Source organism: Crinia signifera, chromosome 11 (genome assembly GCF_055691185.1).
Source record: "Crinia signifera chromosome 11, ASM5569118v1, whole genome shotgun sequence".
NCBI classification, from domain to species: Eukaryota; Metazoa; Chordata; class Amphibia; order Anura; family Myobatrachidae; genus Crinia; species Crinia signifera.
In genome coordinates this window covers 3933881-3956842 of record NC_139227.1, presented here as the reverse complement: position 1 = coordinate 3956842, position 22962 = coordinate 3933881, and the positions used below count along the sequence as shown (strand labels likewise).

Genomic DNA, 22962 nt, shown 5'->3' with positions numbered 1-22962 from the left:
AGTGATAACTTGCTGCTATCAGCGCTGCTGCTCCCTGGTGCTGGAGAACAGTTGTGAATAATAATAATAATAATATTATATGGTGATATATAGTAATAATAATAATAATAATGGTGATATATAATTGTTTTTTTAGTGCAGATAAACTTTGTGCCCTCTTCCCATAGACGTGCCCAGCGCTGCCCTCAGGCCTCACCTGCACCATGACATGTAGTACAGTCACTGGGAAACCCGGGGGTCTGCCCACACCCTGCCCCCCTCCCGCCCCCTGGTGTCACAGATCCCCGGCTACACGACACCATGCCGCTGCTGCCCGGCGCCCATATGCCTGCAGCTGTCACTCCAGAAGACGGCCACGTACATCTGTATACACGGAGCACCGGGCACCTGTGTGACGGGCCCCTCCTGCCCCCACCGGGCACCTGTGTGACGGGACCCTCCTGCCCCCTCCCCCACCGGGCACCTGTGTGACGGGACCCTCCTGCCCCCACCGGGCACCTGTGTGACGGGACCCTCCTGCCCCCTCCCCCACCGGGCACCTGTGTGACGGGACCCTCCTGCCCCCACCGGGCACCTGTGTGACGGGACCCTCCTGCCCCCTCCCCCACCGGGCACCTGTGTGACGGGACCCTCCTGCCCCCTCCCCCACCGGGCACCTGTGTGACGGGACCCTCCTGCCCCCACCGGGCACCTGTGTGACGGGCCCCTCCTGCCCCCACCGGGCACCTGTGTGACGGGCCCCTCCTGCCCCCACCGGGCACCTGTGTGACGGGCCCCTCCTGCCCCCTCCATAGCTCGGTGCATCTGCTCCGCCGGCAGAGCGCCCCCTGCAGGCCGTCCCCTGCCATCACCCCGGACAGGTTGCTACTATTTACGGCGATGCCGGAGCACCTGCCCCCGCCACTCTGCACCCGGTGAGCCGCCACTCTCCAGGCAGCGACATAACGGGAGACAAGTTCCGCCGCTTCCTACCTGCCGCTCCGAAGGGCTGAGCCGTCTCCTCCCCGAATATCAGCCTGAAGTCCAACTCGTCAGAGCCACAGTGTGCGGCAGTCATCGGTGCCTGCGAGCCGCCCCCGGAATCCCGCCCTCTCCCCGGTGCGCCGCTCTCCTCTCTCTCTCACCCCACGCCAACTTTCTCGGTGTTGCTGGCGAGTGGCGGCCGGCGGTGGAGCCTCCTACCCCTCCTCCTTCCCCCGGTTACTCATTGGCTGCACGTCACACTGACGTCACCTGCCCTCCCCTGTCCTCGCCAACATGTTTCCCCGCAGACACGGACACAGACACACACATACAGACACGGACACACAGACATATACACAGACAGTGACACACACAGACAGTGACACACACACACACAGACAGAGGCTCTGAGCGGCGGCGGCGGCGGGACCCTGCATATCACTGTCCGCGCAGCTGTTACCCGCACAGCCTGTGACACTGCTGTCCACCAGGGAGGGGCGACGCCGCCATGTTTTTGGAGACTGTGGAATGGCTTCTAGTCTGAGAAATGCTTCAATTCTCACATATGAGAGTGAAGTTGTGGTAATATAATATATTACTAACATGCACAAGCTGTTGGGCAGCCACGAAAGGACAGAGTGTAATTAGAGCTGAAGTCATTTAGAACCTAGGCGTGGAATCATTTGCTTAAATGAACTTCTATTTGCTGTATAAGAGCATGAAATACAAATACATATAGATAAAAGTATTAATTTAAATAAACATACTTATAATATAATATAATTTGTGAATATAAATAAATAGAAAACTATATAGATTTAATCATAATATAATAATAATAATAATAATAAAAAATGATGTTTGAATATGGAAATAAAAATATGAATAACTTACTGAATATCAGTTGAATTGCTACAGTTTTATACTAATAGGCATAATGATGCATACTAATACAATATATTGACAAGGAATGTAGATCGGTTGTGTTAGTAACAAATAAATGCTTAGAACACTGATAATATAAATAATATTGAGATGAAATAATTAAATAATACCATAGGCTTACGTGTTGGTTGTAAAGGAATAGAGCAGGCATTCCCAACCACGGTCCTCAAGGCACACCAACAGTGCAGGTTTTACTGATATCCACGCTTCAGCACAGACGGTTTAATCAGAATCCCTCAGATACTAAATAAGTCACCTGTGCTCAAGCCTGGATATCACTAAAACCTGCACTGTTAGTGTGCCTTGAGGACCGTGGTTGGGAATGCCTGGAATAGAGTTAAACCTCAATAGTTTTTTAGGACTCAACTCAATGGGAAATTCATTATTGTCAAAACAGTATATAGTTGGTCATTGTTCAGCTAAAAGATATGACTAAACATTTTTACATTATATCAAGTGTACATTATAAGTCAAAACCCAGTAGGGTCCAACAATAATTAAGATGAGGGAAATAATAATAATATATTGAGTTCTTCGGACTTGTTTAGACACTTTGGGAAGAGCGAATCTACCCTAAAAATCCAGTAGATCTTTTGTCTACAATGAGTCCTAAACCGGTCACCTCCTCGCTTGGCAGTATGGACATGTTCTATTCCTACCTCCCTTAGATGTTTGGCGTTATCATGATCATGGAATTGTCTTGAGACATGTATAGTAAATTTCCATTAATAACATTCCTACGGTGTCCTAGGAATCTAGTTCTCAACGATCGCATAGTTATGTCAATATATTTGAGGCCACAGCTACAGGAGAGCATATACACCACAAAGGTGGCCTCACAATTAATGAAACCCCTGATGTTGATCGGATTATCATTTAAATGGATTGTGATGGTTCTATTCTTTATGTAGATTGTTTCAGGGCAGACAGTTGGTTTCCCCGCACTTAAAAGCATCCTACTGTCCTTACAGGTAGCCAAATATTTCCCTGTTTGTCAATTTTCATTGTCTCTTTATTTTGAAGAAGAAAAAGAAAAGACTGGGTGCCAGCTTATTTTAAAGGATTTACTTTTGTGGAATAAGGATGGGGGTTTGGGAATGTATGACCTTTTTGATCTCTATGATTGTATGCGGACTATATACAATTGAGTGTCATTTTATGTTTTTAACTTCATTTGGCAATTATATACATGTGTTATTCTGTATACAATGTGATGTTTAGAAGTTAGCTTGGGCTTTGTCCTATGAATATAAAATATTACATGTCATCAATAGAACCCTTGCTAATCCTTGGACAATATTATTTACCTTGCATCTTAAATCTATATAATCCATGCCATACAATACAAAATTGAGGCAATAATGACCCTTAATTTTCTTTATTTTAGCATTTATGTAATTTCATAATTTGACCTTTATACCTATGAAATTGTGGTTTCACTGGTCTAGCCTATAATGGAATCTGTCAGTGTTTAGCCTAATTACAATCAGAATCAGCTTTATTGGTCAGGTATACTTGCGTATACTAGTAATTTTATCTGATTTACACTACATCAGCCAGGCGACAATGTGGAAGGGGGGGAACATACAACATAATCATGTAACAAATCATGTATCGAATAACACAACATATGCAGACTACATGGATCACAGTGTACTGTTATTATATGCAGTGAGTAGGAACAGGCATGCTAGTCATTGTTCAACTGTTGGACACTTGAGGAAAGAAGGTTTTTGAGTACTTAGTTGTTCTAGCCGGGATGGCTCTGTGGCGCCTGCCAGATGGTGGAATTTAAACAGTTTGTGTCCAGAATGCATCTGGTCATTCAAAATTTTCCCTGTACACTTCTTGAGTCTGGACAAGTACAGTTCTTGAACAGAGGGGAGGTCGGTATTTTTCATGCTGTCCTCACCACCCTTTACCGGGATGAAACCACTGACTGCAGAAGTGCCAGGATGATCTGAATATAATACCCCTTTCACATCAGCCTAAATTCCCAGGTTAGGTCTGGGAACAACCCGCGACTAGCACTGGTGTGAAAGGTTCCCAGGACAAATTTCCAGGTAAATTTGCCGGGATTTCCACCCTGCTAGGCAGCAGGGTTGCTACCGCGTCCAGCACGGGTTACTGGCTGGTGTGAAAGGTGCTGGGACATGTCCCTTCTTGCCGTGTTGCCTCTGCTGATTGGCTAGCAGGGCAGCTTCCTGCACTGGGAGTACCCACATTGCAAAAAGCCCAGGATGGTGTCATCTAGGTGCTGTCCTTGTGGCAAACAGATTAACTTTTTATATAAAGGTATCCAGAATAGCCTTTTGTCACCTGCACAATTGTGCATAAAGTGGAGATACCAACACCGAACAAAAAGGAAATTGTGCAGTACTATCCTGGCGTAGCATACCACCACAGTGCAATCGCAAGTCTCCTCCTTGGTGGGATAGCTGACCAGTAGTGGGTAGTCTGCATCGTAAGTGCTGGGGTGAGAAGGTCCAGCAAGTAGTCAAATGTACAATGAGACATGCAAAAGTGGGCCATCCACTGCTCATCCTGAAAAGCCTTCACAGTATCCATGAAAACATCTCCATGTGGGCGGTCTCTGGCCCACATCCTTCACTCACTCCTGGTACTCACCCGCATAATAGAAGCCATGGTCTGCGAAATCAGGGTTCTCCTCCTGCGAAAATACTGACATTGAGACCTTTCCCTAGCTGCCAAAAAAAGCCCTCTCCTCCTCCAGGTATAACTCTGCACTATAGAGCACAGAGTTAAAAGCTGCATCAGGCTCTCACTTGCCGGGTCAAACAGCAGTAAAGCCCAAAATATCAGGAACACAGGCAGAGACAGTCCTACTGAATTAGCCATGATTGCTGCAATGAGGTGAGCAAGACCGCCCTCCTTCTCTCCCTCCCTCTCTCTATTGACCACAACTTTGTGAGCTTAAAAAAGTCTATTTGTAATGACATTCTGATAGAAATACAGGGTAAACCTGGGTTCAGTGTGAAAGGTGCTGGCCCTGGATGTCCCTGCTTCAAAAGCATGTGTGAATGGGTCCAAACCCAGGAATGTCCCTGCTTGTCCCGGGAATTTAATTCCTGGGTTTGTCTCTGCATTTGTGGTGTGACAGGGGTATTACTCAGCCACTAGATACAGGGGGCAGGGCTCCTGAATCTGCGTATGTGATTACTGTTTTGAACAAATATTGAATTGATCAATGACTTTAGCCAAGTATACAATAGATTTATTATATATATATTCAAGCTTTTTTAAACTACTTTTCTGGAAATTCACCCATCTGGGTCTCCACAAACTTAACTCACCTGTAAGTCATGGTGACAACATTTCAAAGTTTATGGTTTTCTTAATAGCTGTTCCAGATATTGAGGTGTCCTACTCGAATTTAAACACGGAAGTTTATTAGAGGAAATAGATTTTAATGTACATTGTTTACTTTGTTGATAACACAGATTCCCATGTCAATCCTAAATCCTGGTGCTCGATCAAGAAGCATGCAGAACTTTAAATAAATTTGAAAGACATATTTAACCCTCACTCAGGGACCTAACACAAGCACACACCTTAAATCAATAAAGTCAAACTTTATTAGTTAACAGCAACGTGGAAGGAAGCCCTTTAACCAATAGTTAACAGCGTGTCTGAGTTACCCAAGTGTGTCTTTAACATTGTTGACATGTTCAATTATTACATCATTCTAATTATCAAAACAAAAACTTGGGGTAGATTTTTTTATACTATTACTTCAAATCCATTTTTTATGCTTCTATATACAAAAGAAAAACACCAACTTGAGAGAAGACAGAGACAATTGGCCTTAAATGAATTAAAGGCCTGTTTGGATTATTTTTTTTTGTCCCTTATGTTTTGATAAAACGTAATAAAATAAAGAAAGTCACATTCATATGGCTTATCGTCAAAGCTGGGTCAAATTTTTTACTTTGTCAAATATCTCGTCATTTTGATGCCTTTTTTTAGTATGTGATTCTTGGGGTAAGCATTCAACATCAACATTCTGGACGTCTCTCTTTCTTTTTAAGAAAAGGTAACTTTCCCCCTCATCAAGCTTCCCTTCGGGAAGCCCTAGAGTACGGAGACAAACGATGGCTGCAGCTTGTTCTGCCAGTCTCTTAGACTTGTCCCTGAAATGAAAGATGAAACAAGATCATGTTTATTTGGTCAATGCATTTTCGGTTACTTCAAAATTGTGATGTAGAAGAAGTAATTGTTCCTAGAACAAGAAATATCAGGAACCCAGATAGTAGATCTCAAGATTTTTAAGCAACTGCACATGTTGGGGCTGCATATATGTTACATTGAGGAACTGTAGGCAAATCAGTTGTGCACATCCCAGCTAGATTTCCACTTGTTGCTGACTATTAGAGGATGGATCTTTCACACCCAGAATGGAAAAGTATGTTTCAGTTTCAGGGGGTTGATTAAAGCGGTCTTATATGTTAGTTGGGCGCCCACTAAGCTATTTGCTTAGTTTTCCGCTTCCCCTTGCGGGGCTCGCTACACTATATAAAATCAACTCCATGCCGACATGGATAGTGGGGGTATGAGCTAATGCATTATTTGTGAGTTTTCCTTAAAAACCAGGATTCACTATTTCTTGAGTAGCTACTGTGAACCTACACGACGTTACAACATTTTTGGTACTTGTGTATTAGCAGGGCGCCCGGCTACACTGACAACGTACCTTAGGCCATGTTGTCAGCGTAGCCTAGCCGGGCGCCCTGCTAATATGTGTGTAGTGCATTATACTTACCTAATGCCCTAATGTCCCCAGCGCTAGTGTTCCCTTCCTCCAACAACCTCCTCCATGACACCCCAGCAGCAGCGTTCCCCTCCTCCTGCAGTCTCTCATCACTCCCCGGCGCCAGCAATGTACGTAATTCAGCGTACTGCCACTGGGGGAGCATCACATGGTTTCCCTGCTCCACCAGTGGCACTACCCTAATTGCGTACATTGCTGCCACTGGGGTGTCATGGAGGAGGGTGCCGGAAGAGGGGAACGCTGCCACCGGGGTGTCATGGAGGAGAACGCTGGTGCTGGGGACATCGCTGCGGGGATCGTGATGGACGTTAGGCAAGTATAATGCACTACACACACACATACTATCGACACACATTTCACCCACTATCCACGTCATATCCCCAGTATCCACGTGGGCTTAGAGTTAATCTTATAAAGTGTGGCAATTGCAGCGAGGCAAGCGCACGTGGATTAATACACATGTATTCCGCGTCCCCTCGCCACACTTTATAAAATCAACTCCACGCCGACGTGGATAGTGGGGGTATGAAAAGGTTTGGAGGACACTTAACGCGTCCGCTCGCCAGGCTTCGGGCTGGCGTGGATGGTGGGGGTGTTTCAGGAACACATTCACACCTGTCATCGCATACATCTGAGACAGTAATGACGACATGTGTTAACTGGTAACTGGTTTTTAGTTAATAATAAAGAAGAATGAAGGAAATTATCAAATGACAATACGATGAAAAAGACGAAGAATAAAGACAAAAAAATTGAGAAAGTCATTCCTCAGAAACTGCATTTGCAGAAACAGCATGAGAAGTGGATGGTATTGTCTCTGCCCCTGCGCCGTCGCCTTTCTCAGCCTGGGGGAGCAGGGTTAGCGCATGGAGGATACGCTGGAACGGGTTATCGATGCCAAGAGTCTTTCTCCATATAAACTCCTGTAAGTAGGAGTCTAGCTGATGGCGCGCAGTGCCCCTTGGGCATTTATTGCACCACTTGCAGGATCCCCAAAGCCGCTCAATGTTCTGGGTGTGAACCCCGGTCTCCAGATCCGCAAATTTGTACCGGTGGTTTACCCGAGCATGGTGGTACCCTGCTAGCTCCAGCTACTCCGACTTGTCGACACGCCAGCAATCCGAGAAGATGGTCGTCCCCAGTTCGATGTGCCTCTCGATGGCGGCCATCAGGGTGCTGGCATCACGTCTTTCGACAGCTGTGACTAAGCACTCTCCGGTCTCCCTTGAAATGCCTCTCAAGAGCCTCTGTTGGGGCAGCATACGACCAACATGGTTCTTCCTTTGAACATATAGGCTCTCATCCACCTCGACGATCCTACCTGGGCCGCAAATACGTCGGTGAGGCTTTGACATGAGGTCGACGGTGCAGGCCTCCCTCATCAAATTGTTGTAGAGGATGGTGGTCTTCTGCCAGATGTTGCTCAAAGAAGCGGATGCTGGTCAGCTCCTCTGCCCAACAGAACACGAATCGGATCAGGGTGACAAAGGTCAGATGGCACCATCTGAACCATTGCGCTGCCCTGATGCTGACCTTTCCGCAGCTGTGGATGTGGCAGTGCCATGGTTTTGCGCGCCCTGACATTTCGCCTCAAAAGGTGGCCATTGGGGCAGTTCTGGGTGTCAGGCAGAAATTTGTGTCTTTGTAGAAAAGCCACCGACTCCTCCTCCGTCTGCAGCAGGTTGAAAAAAAAGTGAGCTTTTCAGCAGCCATGACTGAAATGGGTCTGACTCTCACAGAATCTAACAGCTGGTCTGACTCTCACAGAATCTAACAGCTGACTGACTACGCTAACTGCGTACCGCTCAATATACCAGATGACTGACTACACTACGCTGTCTGCGGGAACACTACGCTGCATCTGACAGGGACGCTGGCTACGCTAAGCGGCCGCGAGAACAAGACGCTGTTTCTGACAGGGACACTACTTCTGACTAATTATGATGACTACGTAAGTCGCGGGAACACTACGCCGATTCTGACACTATGCCGACTCTGAAGATGCTGGCCTTCTAGGCAGAGTGGCAAAGAAAAAGCGATATCTGAGACTAGCCAATAAAAGAAAAAGATTCATACAAACAAAAGAACACAGACATTGGACAGAGAAAGATTGGAAAAAAGTGTTATGGACAGTCAAATCGAAGTTTGAGGTGTTTGGATCACACAGAAGAACATTTTTTAAGATGCAGAATGAGTGAAAAGATGCTGGTGGAGGTAATGTGATGGCCTGGGGCTGCCTTGGTGCTGGTAAAGTGGGAGATTTGTACAAGGTAAAATAGATATTGAATAAAGGAAGGCTATCACTCCATTTGGCAAAGCCATGCCATACCCTGTGGACAGTACTTGGTTGGAGCAAATTTCCTCCTCTAACAGGACAATGACCCAAAGCACACCTCCAAATTATACAAGAACTGTTTAGGGAAGAAGCAGGCAGCTGGTATTCTGTCTGTAATGGGGTGTCCAGCGTAGTCACCAGATCTCAACCCCATTGAGCTGTTGTTGGAGCAGCTTGACCATAATAGTACACAAGAAGGGCCCATCAAGCCAATACAACTTGTGGGAGGAGCTTTAGGAAGCGTTGGGCGAGATTTCTTCAGATGACCTCAACAAATTAACAGCTAGAATGTCAAAGGATTGCAATGCTGTAATTGCTGCAAAAGGAGCATTCTTTGACAACAGTAAAGTAGGAAGGACACATTTATTATTACTAACCTTGCCAATGTCTTAGCTATATGTTCTATTCATTTTTCAACTCATTTGATAAATAAAAGTCAGTTTTGATTGCCTGGGTGACCCCAAACTTTTGAACAGTAGTGTATTATACATTGTGTTTCAGTTCCAGAAGAACAAAAATACACTAAAGGAAAATGCTAAAACCGTTCCAGTACATCATAATGTCTTGTAATTATACTAATGGCACACACATCATTAAATTACTTCAAAAAGAGAATCGCAACTTACCACAAACTTGAACAATATTTCTCCTCATTCACAGTGACCACAGAATGGAAAAATCTATCAAGTGATCGCTGAACCTGAAGGCACAAATGTAGTATCTCAAATGTCATACAAAAACGTTATAAAGATTAATCTACTGAAGCAAAACAACCCTACAAAATGGTAACAGTATACTGCATGCAGAGAGGGCTCCCTCACTGCATACAGTATACTGACATATTGACAAGCCGCAAATCAGTGCGAACAGCTAGGATAAAAAATACTGTATGTGTCAGTTTATCTGCAGTAGCTAAAACATATAAATAGATTACCTGCACCCATTAATTATTATGAAGTATGACATGATTTCATAATCGTCAAAATATAAATAAGTTGGATAATAAGTTTTCTTGTGGGACTTTTACTTACTGCAGTTTACAACTAAAAAAGAAAAGTTATGTTAAACACAGAGGCAGGCCATTAAAGCAAAAACTATCCTATTGCCGGTGATCGTTTACCACACAACAAAAACGTGGTAATAGTGCCAATGCTAGGCTTATGATATCATTGGGCTATCCTATTATAGCCCAAATTTTTGCATTTTGTAAACTACCGCTATCAGACAAAAAAGGGATCTGGGATAAGTACCCGGACTCATGTTAACGCCGCAAAATGGGTCTCTTTGGGGCTACCTATTGGGAGTTATTCTATGTGTGAGGCATAATAACAAATATGTCCTTGCCTACATGGACATATGTGAAATCCATTAATGTCAATAGAATATCCCCCTTTGTGTAGTATAAAGTCTTTTTGAAATAAATGTCAGAATGTGTGATATATATATATATATATACACCCTCTGATGAAGTCAAAACAGTGACAAAACGTGTTGGGCGTGGCCCCCAGACAGTAACGCATTGTACTGTATGTACAAGAGTCTACGGCGGTGTTGCAGGACTGGTCCCGTCGATCTGACAGCAGTGCGGATGCGGATTTCTTTGATGGCATGCGGTTATATTTTAACCTTTATGTATGTGAACTTTTGTTACACTACTAAAAATCTTTTGATACTGTTGCTCATTGTGCGCTCTGTCTCAGTTTCTTACATATTCAATTCAGATGAGAGGTTTAGATACCGGGACTGGGAGGCTGTATGACCGCCTCCGGTCCTATTTGTGGTCACCTCTTATATTTTTGGATCAACCACCAAACCACAATTTCTTCTGTATGCCTATGACCAGATCTCTCTCTGCACCCTTTTGAAATGTACAGGTTCAGTATGTCTCAACGACGGCTTTCATAAAACTTACAGTTTGATATACTGGCTGGGGAAACTTTTCCTTCCTGCACCATTCCAGAAGCAGCGACTTGGGGGTGACTTGGGGTCGGTAGTCTTTTCTAAGGAAAATTAAATCAGCAGGAGTGAATAAAAGTAACAAAATAATACAGTAGTATTTCTGATCACACACAGAAAAGACCATATGATTTTAGTTATACCCCGTTCTCATTGCAGGCAAATTCCCGGGTCTAGCACGTCGACCCGGTAATTTGCCTGTGTGAACTGTCCGCATACTCGGATCTCATACACGGGTAAACCCTTCTTTTGTTTGCTACCAAATGGAAGAAAGACCAAAAATTGGTGGTTGACTTTAGAAGGTAATGCGTTGATCCAAATTTACCAGTTTCAATGGCTTAAGGTGCCCATACACGTTACGATAACTGCGTGCAATGGGACGCGTTATTTATTGGACCACATCGCAACACATGCGTTTTGCATGTGATGCGATCCGTGGGCAGTACAAAAAAGTATGTGCAGCACGTACTTTTTTGTACTGGGAGCGCGCATCCCATCGCAACCTGTATGGGGGCCTTTACACTAGTGCAGTGATTTTCAACCTTTTTACCGTGCGGCACAGTAAATAAGATTTTAAAATTTCCAAGGCACACCATGAGATCCCCACAGGGCAAAACACAGGGGAAAAAACCAAACCTATTGACCCCATATAAAAAAAACAATCACACTGGTCCCCACAGGTAACAAAAATAAAATACATTGGCCCTTTACATGAAAAGAAGAGGCCAGTAAATAACAATTAAACTGGTGGTGGCTGTAAACTGATTTGGGCATCTCTAGATCTGGGGGCACACCTGAGAACAGCTCAAGGCACACTAGTTTGCCACGGCACAGTGGTTGAAAAACACTGCACTAGTGGTTCCCAAATGTTCGTGAATGCTGGCGCCCAACAGTGTAATTTTTTACAGAATTGCTAGGACCAAAGTTTTTATTACTAAATTTAGAAAAAATATATTATAATAAGTAAATTGTGCCTGCTTTTTGTCTTAGGTTCAGTTATGTGGGGGTGTACAGTTGTGGTTCTTGATTGTCCATAGTGTTAACGCTAGGCTGTTTTAGCAGGGTGCCCTGCCAGGCCCCCTTTCTGTGTGCCCCCACAACCCTGATGCCCTGCCCACATCGGAATCTAGTGGTAACACTAGTCCTGATATTTTATGATTGGCAGCAACCAGCACAGGTTTTGTTTAGCACTTTTACCATAAATAATTGAATTTGGTCCTGGACTATACCCAAGGCACCCTTGCAATGTCTAGACCAGTTTGGAAACAACTAAAAACAAATACAATCATTGGAATGTGGTTGCCAACATGTAGGGTTCTAAAAAGAATCAGGAAACTATTTTTTTCTTAATAAACTCCCATCTCAGAAAAGGTTTAGATCTTTGAGGGCATGCACAGGTCGTTTGACTAATAGTTTCCATCCATATGTGAAAGCATATTTTGTTAGCTGCGATGACAAACGGTGACGGCGTCGGACCCGCTGCCTGGACTGACAGGGAGACCCAGCACTCCTGTCAGTGTGCGTTCGCATCCCTGGTGCTGGTCGCTCCAGCAGTCTTAAGCCTGGTGACGACTTCCGTGTCGGGGCAACGGGGGAAGCTGCCCAGGCACACCTTGCTACAGCTCACATCATTCAGCCCGGGGGGCTAAACTGATCCTTCTCAAGGTGATTGGATACCAGAGCCCTTTTAAGGGATTCAGGTCAGCACAGCGCTGCTGGTGATATTTCCTGTTTGTAACAGGCACCCGCCTACCTCTCTGCTCTGTTTGTTGCTCCAGGCTGATTTATTCCTGCCTTCCCTTCGGTCCCATTCTCTTCCTGGCTGGTTAGTTCCATCTGTTCCTGAGACTCCTGCTGCATGCCTGGTTCCGGTTCTGAGATACCATAAAGTGCTCCACTTGGAGCCCAGGTGTTATTCTCTTTATATTTCTTGTTAGCAACATTGTGGTCAGTTTTTGCTTTCCAGTCCAGAGTTCACCGCAGGTTTGCGCTATTGGTTTGTGTTTACCCCAACAGGGTTATTTCCTGGTTGCAGTACTTCCCGTACCTTTGTGTGGGTTGAAGTGTTTTTTTGATTTGTGTAATATTGTGCTTTTGTGTGGTGTCTTTTTTTATTCTTGCAACTACAGTAGATATCCGGTACCTTGTCTATACTTAAGACCTGGTGGCACCAGAGTTGGGGCGGACCTAATTTGCCCCTTCAAACGTGGCTATTAAAAGGTGAAGTCTTAACTGTACTAGATTCTAAGTGAATACCTGACTCTTTTTTGTTCTTTGCTTTTTTTTTTTTTTAATTAAGTAATTTTTATTGAGATTTTTGAAAAGCAAAGCAAAAAAACAAAACAAAACTCCCAAAACAAGTAGCGGGAGTATCAGACACATATTGCAAATATCACAATTGACACAGTCATAGGCAACTAGGATAACACGGTAGATAGCAAAATATTAGGAGTATTAACACTGTACCAGGAAGTGGTCGTAGATTGAGCGACCAAAGGCGCCATTTTGAGTCACCCAACCCACCCCCAATGTTAAGAGAATAGCCATAGAAATGTCAGAGTTATAGATCATCATTGCAATAGCTATTAAATATATATCGCCAAATCGTGTCTGATCCACCGGATAAAAGAATAGAAATAGAGTTAAATAAAATAAAACTTCCCAACACAAACCTCCCAAGAACCCCCCACCCTGTATGGCCTAACCCAACCCTAGGCATACTTGGATCCCAATAAACTGCACCCTTCCCCAAACCAATATTAAACAACACTAACTCAAGAGGGATTAGATTAGTGGCCATCAGCTAAAAATTAACTAATCTACGCCAAGTAGCTAATCTACCCCTCCCGCCCCACCCACCCTCCCATTCAACCATTTAAATATTGAAGGATATACAAAGGATAACTTACAGGGGCTAAGCTTATGGCCATAGTAAGGCCAGGATCAATTCTGGAGCTTAAACAATATGGACTGCCAGGGGCAGTTGACTCGTAGTATAAAGTAGGGCAGACCTAATCCTCGTGGAGCAAATAGGAGAATAATCAAATATTGCCCAGTTATACAAAAACATAAAATGCTAATGTGCCAGCAGAATAATAAGGGAATACACAGAAGTATAAAATACGTATCAGATGGATCAGGGTCTCACTAGCAACAGGGCTATATACGTATATTCTTACACTAGTCTGGCCAACATTCAGCATAAATATAGGGGAAAAACAGAAAGTCTGTAGTGACCCATTTTACATGGGAAGAAGCAGGAGAGCAATCAGCACATGGTTTATCTTGCGCCCGAGGATATATACATGGAAAGCCGAAGTAGTGCAGCACGAAGTCCAGAGACGAGCCGCATGATCTAAGCGTATATAGGTTCCGGGGGTAGGCAGAGAAAGACCTCTGGAAAATGAAATCATCTGGAGCAGTCACACAACAGAAGCCTGGAGCTGTCATAACAGATGGCGGCCAGATATTCAGTGAAAGGATTTCAAGTATAGGGGTGTATCCATCCAGTATACTGGATAGCCTCTGAGATGCCACTGTTGTATGAGATCTGGAGATAGCATCCAAAGCATCTGAGGGTGCAGGTAGCATAGCATCAATCTTAGTGGATATCCCAACATGAGCAGGCCATGCATGTAGTATAGGGATTTTAGGCTCAGGAGAATATCCATCTCGTATGCTGGAGAAATTTTGCACATTTGTAGTATTAAAATCACTTGTAGGAGCAGTCATTGTAGTATCAAATTTAGTGAGAAGTCTCTCAGTGGAGGCAGTGATAGCCTCAATTATCTGCTGCATAAAGCAAGCCATCTGGAAGTTATTCAGCCAGCAATATAAGGAGAGCAGCACTAACTGGTGGGGTGACACACAGGCAATGTCCAGCACAATAGTCAAACACCACCTCAGGAGTGATGCAGGGCAAATTGACGGTGGCTAGCACACCAATAAAAACAGTAGGATGATAGTCAAATCTAGTGGTGCAAATCGTAAATACTGTATGTCAAGCCAGACTGTGCAGGAAGGTGGAAAAGGGCAAAAATAATGTACACCCCACCTATGTGCAGATTCAGCCCAGAAGTGGTGCTGTTTGATGTCGTTTATCTCTCACTCCCCAAAATGGCCGCCACCGCCGTGTCGTGCAGTCCCTGGATATTAATAGGGTGTACTTGCAGCAGGCAGGAGCGTGTGGTCTGGCAGCACCGGAGCAGGAGGTCAGGCAGAGCACAGTGGGGTGACAAGGATCTTGAACAGTCTCCCACTCCTCAAGATGGCCGGGGCTGCCCACTCCCCCTGCGCAGTGTGGCTGGACTGTGCCGCACGATCTCCGACCAACAGTGAGGAGCAGCAGGCAGGAATGTGCGGACCGGCAGCGCAGGGAATTAGATGCAGCAGAGCGGGCGCCGGGGTCTCTGATCTCCGTGCTGCGGAAGCAGCAGCCGCAATATGGCGCCGGCCGACCTCCACCCAGAGCCACAGCGCGGCGGCCCGAATATCACAGCAGCTGTGATTCAGCCTGATGTATAGGATGGCAGGGACGTGCTGGGAGGCTTCCCCTACCTCCCCAGGTGCCCAGGTATGGATGAGCATGTGCAGGATGGGTAGACAGGATAACTTTAGCGGGGAGCAGCGGGAGAGTGCTTCTGCTCACCTGGCCGTCCAAGCCACGCCCCCTTTGTTCATTGCTTTTACTGTTCTGTGTAGACCCGCTTCAGGAATAGATCCACTTACCTATATAAAGCATCCCTTGTCTTTCACTGTCACTCCACTGACAACTGCTCGCCCTATCGGATCAGCACCTCAAAAATGCTTAAGTATTGCCAATAGTGGAGGAAAGCACACTCGAAGGCAGACGTCCTCCATTTCAAAGTTATGCTCTCATCCTTCAGTGCTGCCCAATCACTTGCTAAGTAGTCTTACATCAAGAACCTCATCTCCTCCCAGTCTTCACACCCATCACTTCTTTGTCACTGTAAACTCCCTTCTCTGCCCACCCCCCACCTTCTGAATGAATGACATCCATGACCTCCTCCCCAAATGACCCTATCTCCAAAGTTTTGTCTAAAAATTATTGTTTCCATGATGGTGGCTATTACCTGCCGCTAGAAAGTTGTGCGATGGGGGTCGAATGTGGCGCCATCCTAAGCTAATACCTTCATGTTTATGAGTTAGCAGGATTTACTTTTCAGCAACCATGAGGTGCCTGGCAAAATTTTGGCTTTTTTTCAGTTACATTGATGAATTGTTCATTATTTGGGGCTGCACCGCCACAAGATTCAGTTCTATGATCAAGGCAACAACATCATGAATAGCCCTGTCAAATTCAATTTATAATATAACAATACAGTGCATGTGAAATTTCTGATTCCTGACAGAAGGAAATAATCTTCTCCTTGTGAGTAGGGCGCACCCTGCCCAGTTAAAGAATGCATTGCCCTGTTCACATATTGTGCCTTGCAGGTATCCAGCAAGCATGACAAGGGTATTAAAATTAAATTATATTATGTACCAGAAATTTTTGTTACGGGGTTATGATTCCCTATTGCTTGATGCAGTGAAGATAAAAAGTGCTAGATATTCCTGCTCACCAGATTCATGCTAGTATCTCCAAGGTTCAGAAAGCTTCACATTTGGGTCAACAAAATGTAATAATTTCAGTGTTAAGGCAACTAAAGAAGCGAAAAAAATTTGGCCTGTTATTACTTCCGCTAAAGATCTTACAGTATTTCAACATTTCAAATTAAAGCCATGTTATAAACGTGGCAGAAATATTAAAGATCTAGAGGTCAAGAATTAAATTTTGTCATGAGCCACCACCGTGGCTAATTATTTTTATGTCCGTTTCTGTGAGCTTTACAAGATTCTGTTTTTGGTATGGACTCACTGGTGGCCTCTGGTAGCAAGTCTGTGCTATTGCAGCTCTATTCTGTGTGACGGTTTTGCATACAAGGCTGTTGCCTGATGAGCTCATTATTTGATCTCAGGTGCAGTAATTTGTGCTTCTGGAGGCCTGTGTCAATCTGGGCCATCTGGTGGTCCTATGTTCCAGGCCTGTTCCTCTATGCATGCAGCCAGCTATCAGCTTCCATTATTGCAGACATCAGCCTCTTTAGGTTTCTCTTGCTTCTAGCTTGTCTGGTTTAATCTGCTCCTTGGACCGCTTTCTGCCAGTGTTGGTCCAGTTCCGGTAAAACCGTAAGTGCTCCATGTTGGAGCCCAGGTTATTTTCTTTATCAATTGTTCAGTTGCAACACTGTGGTCATTGCTCTCATTGTTATTGAGTCCTTGCTTGGTTATTTCCCTCTGGGATCTCCAGAGTTTGCCGCAGGTCTGCGCCATTTGCTTACGTTAAACCCAGCAGGGTTTAACCATAACTGATTTAATGAGCCATTCTCAGTTTCACTGTACCGGCCTCTGTACTAATAGTCCTCTGTACTATTCTAACCTTGTGTGGTTTGCTGTGCCTTTGTGTGGTGTTACATTGTTGTCTGTGTGGTGTCATTCTTATGCTTGTGACGAGGTCGCCACTAGTATGCGACTAGGTCGCTTCCACTTTGTTCCCTGGTTTGTCTGTAGTTGGCGGTGTGCCGTTAGTTAGTGTTATATTCCAGTTAGGTCCCTATAAGTCAGTTTCACCTTTTGACTGTTCCTAAAGCATATCCGGTACTTTGTCTCATCTTAAGACCTGGTGGCACTGGAGTTGGGACGGACTTAATTTGCCCCTTCAAACATGGCTATTAAAGGTGAAGCCTTAGCATTTGCAGGTATAAGCCATCCTTTATGACAGTGCAACAGAGGCAGTGTAGCTGTCCTAAACAGCGGTCACAGCTGCGGGGTAACACACAAAATCATAACATTTCTTTGATTCCACTGCTGTCACAGCGGGAGAGAATGAGATCTGCAGCATTCCCTGGGAGCCTGGACAAGACATCGTGCAGGCGGGTTCTGTGCGGTGGTGCTGACTATCTATTGAGGGGGAGGGCTGGATGTGTGGACTATCTATGGAGAGGGGGCTGTGCTGACTATCTATGGAGGGGTGGGGGTTAGGTTGTCCCTTATTTGGGGTACATTTTTACATTTGACAGCACAACGTGAGACACAGTCTAACCTGTGCCTGAAGACGCTTAAAAAAAAACAAGACAATTGCCTAAATTCTCAAGAATTTTATTACTTTTGAAAAATAAAAATCGTCTGAAGTTTGACACATTTGGGGTATTAGCCATCCCAAAATGTATTAAGAACATAAAGGACAAGGGTTGAAATAGTCAGACTAGAAGTATAAAATTTACAATTCAAAGCTAATCTGTTTGAGCCATTATATAGTGAAAAATTGTTAAAATTACCGCATATTTGGTATTGTTTTTTTCCCGCTTGTCATGTGTATTGGGCAACCAAAAGAAGGTCCTGAGTCAGGCCAACACCTTGCTCTGCCGCGTCGTTCACAACAAAATAGTCTTGGATCAAGACTTGAGTTTGTGTGAAGGCCATAGGATCTCCGAAAACAAGCCATCCTCGCCGTTTAACCCCCACGCGGGCTGCTCGCCCTATTCAACATTCCGGGGGAATCCTTGCTGTCAGAGGACGACGATGATTCCCCCAAATTGCAAGGTTCACGGCTAATGCAGGGAGTCTGCTGCATTTAGCTGCGAGTCTCACGGTTTTGGTGGCCACACGCGCCACTTCCACCTCGCTGTAAAAACCCAGCGAAGAAGAAACAGCGGGTGCAGGGGTGGTCAGTTGAATACTGACCCGCAAGCTGTGACGGCGAGCAATCAGCACTGATCGCCAGGTGGCATTGAATGTGGGTAAATGTGTCAAGAATTATTTTACTGGGACAGTACTTTATAGAAAGAAAAGAAATTGTTATTATATAGTGTGTGTGTGCGTGTGTGCGTGTGAATAATTAAAAAAAGGATTATTCTCGTTGCAATATGATTTGTTGACCATTATACCATCATTTCCTTGTGTGTGTAGTTACACTTTCCTTAATATCTTATTCCCTGAAATAATTGTAAACTTTAGGTTTCTATATGAAAAAATAATGATACCTTAAGCGAGTAAGTTTATAATTATTTTGTTTTATTTATGTTTTCATTACTTGCTGTTAAAGTTTTACTAATGTGTAAAACATGAATATACTATTTCATCAATGGGCACTGTAGGGATCCAATTACAGAATCATTGAATTGTGAAATTGGATCCATACAGTGCACACTGCTCTCTCTCCAAAGAGATAGTTTGGCTGCTGACTATATATTTATAGAACACAATATTTCTGAGCCCACTTAAGTTCACACAGTGAGGATTCATCATATTTTGGATCTCCATTGATTTTGTCTGGGAGATTTCAGATTTGGATTGTTTCCTTTAGGTGATCAGTTTTCACCTTTTGACTACTACGTTTGTTACCAATTTGTTATTTCCCCTGATGAAGTCATGGTGTTGACGAAACGCGTTGGGACCTGTGCATTTATGTGCTGAACATCTGACATTGGAATGAACTCACTCTATGCTATTTTATTGTAATATTGTTACATTTATTTAATACTTATGCCCATTGGGCAATTTTATTAAATTTTGCATCTACAAAATTGTTTATTCATTTATAGCGCCCTCTGAACCCTTTTTCTCTGATACCCAACACCCGGTCCCATTTTAGTGTTTATTTTCGCACCCGCCACCTTTGAAGACCCATGCAGTTCCTCTTCCCTGCCTGTGGTGTCGCTGTCTGCAGTAGTGTTTCTAGCACATTGGGGTCTGTATATCAGCACTGATATGCAAACAAGACGTGCTAGAAACAACACCGCAGACAGCGACACCCCAGGCAGGGAACAGGAACTGCATGGGTTTTTAAGGATGGCGGGTGCTAGAATGAACACTACATCTAACAGGGGATTTCACAGAGGTACTGCTTTCTGTACTAGTACTGTACTTTGAGCGGGCGTACTAGTATTAGATATGTATATTATACAAACAATGTCCAGTGATAAAGTAATATGTTGCTCAGAGGCCCTGCCAACGACCCTAATTCCCAGCTTTGCAACAAAAAAAATGTGCACTCACTTAAAGAGCATTTAAAGCAATTTTCACAAAAGTCGCCTAAAACGTAAAACTTTGTGCCGCTTGGGTAACGGATTACAGTTGTCCAATTAACTTTATACTTTGCATGAACTCTCAGAATAGCAAAAGGAAAATAGAGTGTGTCCCATCGATTTTTCAAACCTCGATTTTAAGGGTGGGGTGTTATGTGCTGAGTAAGGGGGGCTGTGCTGACTATGAGGGGGCTGTGCTGTCTATGGGGCTGTACATGTTAAACTATTAAGTAGAAAGTATTAAAGTATTGATTTGGTATAGCAGAATATGAATTCAGCATTGACTGCAAAAGCTAAATCTTTCTCTTATGAGCAAAACCATATGCACTGCAGGTGGGGCTGATGTAACATGTGCAGAGTAAAGGCCCCCATACACTAGCCGATTTTGGTCAGATTTCAGCCAGATCAGTCGGATCTGGCCGAAATCGGACCAAAATCGGCTAGTTTTGATGTCCCCTCAGATCCGATGCGCGGTCCCGTGCGCATCGGATCTGCGTCGGGTGGTCGGACCTGCTGCACGTCCGACCACCCGACTTGGGACCTAGTGGGGCGGCGAGGCGGTAGAGGGAGCAGGGGGGGCTGGGGACGCTGCGGGGGACACAGGCGGCATAGAGCCGGGCAGGGGGAACCGGCGGGAGCTGTCAGTATTGAATTAAAAAAAAAAAGCCCATACAATGCATGGGCGGCCTGTGATTGGCTGAGCGCTCTCTCAGCCAGTCAACAATTGGCTTAGAGAGCGCTCAGCCAATCACAGGCTGCCCATTCATTGTATAGGCTTTTTTTTTCTAGCACTGACAGCTCCCGCCGGCTCCCCCTGCCCGGCTCTATGCCGCCTGTGTCCCCCGCAGCGTCCCCAGCCCCCCCTGCTCCCTCTACCGCCTCGCCGCACAGACGCTGTCCCCCGCAGCGGAGGACACAGACGCTGTCCCCCGCAGCGGAGGACACAGACGTGTCCCCAGCAGCGTCCCTAGCCCCCCCTGCTCCCTCAACCGCCTCGCCGCACAGACGCTGTCCCCCGCAGCGTCCCCAGCAGCGGAGGACACAGACGTGTCCCCCGCAGCGTCCCCAGCCCCCCTGCTCCCCGGGTTTTTTACATGTGATAAATCGAGACGATTTATCACATGTAAAAAATGGCACATCAAGTGCCAATCTAATCAAGCTCCCCCGGGGAGCAGCCGGGGAAGCTCAGGGGGAAGTCGGGGGCGACTTGTCCTAAGGACAAGTCGCCCTAGTGTATGGGGGCCTTTAGATTTGGATGTTATGTGGTTTCTGTGCAGGGTAAATACTGGCTGTTTTTCCCCCCCTAGCAACGTAGACTTCAGTTGGAATACACCCCACCCATTGTGTGAAAATATGTGTGTGTGTGTGGGTGTGTGTGTGTGTAAACACTAAAGTGTTTATTGTATAGGTCTTGCAACAAAAATAATACATCTAAAAGTGCAATAAAGGGCTATTTACCTTTCAAACTTGATGGGCATTCGTATCATACCATAATTATCTTCATTGCGATCTTCAGTTTCTGGAGCCTCTTGAACTTTCAAATCAAGGGAGGCTTTCCTGGCGTCCTGAGATAATCTGCAGCTCTCATAATATGCTGTCATTTCAAAAACTTCACTAAGGAAAAAACATGATGACAGTGTAATTCAGATTTCTTTTTGTAATATGTTTTTGCTAATAGCGAACCTATAATTTTATCTTTTTTTTTCAATGAACAACACGTATTAAAGTATTAAAATCAAGAAACCGTTATAGGTGTTAGAAGGTGCAGCAGATCATAGGGAAGAACCACACAAAGGGTGGCCCAATCAACTTCTTCAGGTAACCAAATACTCAACAAAAGTTGTATACTAAACCCCCTCAATACCTTACTTTACAGCTGGCACCCATAGACATAAAGCAAATAAATGTCACAAAAAATATTACATAGTAACATAGTAATTAAGGCTGAAAAAAGGAAGTTAGTCCATCGAGTTCAACCTATCGGACTTGTAACTACTGACTTGAGAAGATGAGTATTCAACATAATCACCTTGGATGCATTGGTCAATGACTGACAAATACATACACAGTAGGCAGCAGACGTTTACATTACTAAGACATTCACACAGTTTGTCCAACAAATATTCCATTAGCGTAATGTCCAGAATACTGTATGAACATATAATGCAATTTGTCCAAAACAATACACAAATACTATTGTTTTGCAGAACATACAGAGAAGCGGAGGACTCACAGATATAAACATTGCTCATATTTTGTGAGAACACTTATGCTCAGGAGTTATTTTCTTCATACAGAATCACTGAGAAGATCGGCCGAAAAGTCATAAGTGCGAAGTCTTAAAGACAATTGGGAATAGTCAAGTGTAATAGTAGAAACAGCCATGCAGACCACAGTAGATACATAGGGGATTATTTACTGTGGGGTCGATCCTATTACACCCGAAGGGTGCGGATGCGTCCGGTGTTTGCGAATTGTCGCGACACCGAGAGCACTTTACCAAGTTCTCGCACCTCCATAGGGGTGCGAGCTATTTTCAGCTAATTCGGCCCTGCGAGTTAGGGTTCATTCAGGTGCCGTTTTCAGCGTTCAAACAGCACCCGAACGGGAACTCGCACCCTTCGGGGTTAATAGGATCGACCCCTAAGATGGTAGTTCTATTGAAGAGGGGATGTTGCCATGGTAACCAATCTATTATCTTGTAGATTAAGGTGCTAAATAAATAAGTAGATACTAAATGGTTGCTATGGGCAACGTCATCCCATCTTTACTAGAACTCCCATCTCAGTAAATAAACCCCATAATCACATTGTTGCAGATGTGCATTATACGGACGTAAGGCCCCTACACACTTCCCGCCGACGGGAAACTGGGACGTGAGTCCC

General features: G+C 44.7%; 2 protein-coding genes across 3 annotated transcripts in view; both read right to left on the bottom strand.

Annotated features, from left to right (window-relative positions):
• Window positions 1-1244, bottom strand: part of NFATC3 (nuclear factor of activated T cells 3) — an 85068-nt gene extending 83824 nt beyond the window's left edge. The window contains exon 1 of one of the 2 annotated variants that reach the window (XM_083164574.1): window positions 973-1244. In XM_083164574.1, coding sequence (XP_083020700.1) covers window positions 973-1057 — 85 coding nt within the window. In that variant the 5' untranslated portion in view covers window positions 1058-1244. The remainder of the gene's footprint in view (window positions 1-972) is intronic. The other variant, XM_083164573.1, reaches the window with a different exon arrangement.
• A 4510-nt stretch (window positions 1245-5754) lies between these two features.
• Window positions 5755-22962, bottom strand: part of DUS2 (dihydrouridine synthase 2) — a 67613-nt gene continuing 50405 nt past the window's right edge. Inside the window, exons 13-16 of the mRNA XM_083165181.1 lie at window positions 21536-21691; window positions 10945-11032; window positions 9659-9732; window positions 5755-6059 (exon numbers count right to left, since the gene is read on the bottom strand). Coding sequence (XP_083021307.1) covers window positions 5834-6059; window positions 9659-9732; window positions 10945-11032; window positions 21536-21691 — 544 coding nt within the window. The 3' untranslated portion in view covers window positions 5755-5833. The remainder of the gene's footprint in view (window positions 6060-9658; window positions 9733-10944; window positions 11033-21535; window positions 21692-22962) is intronic.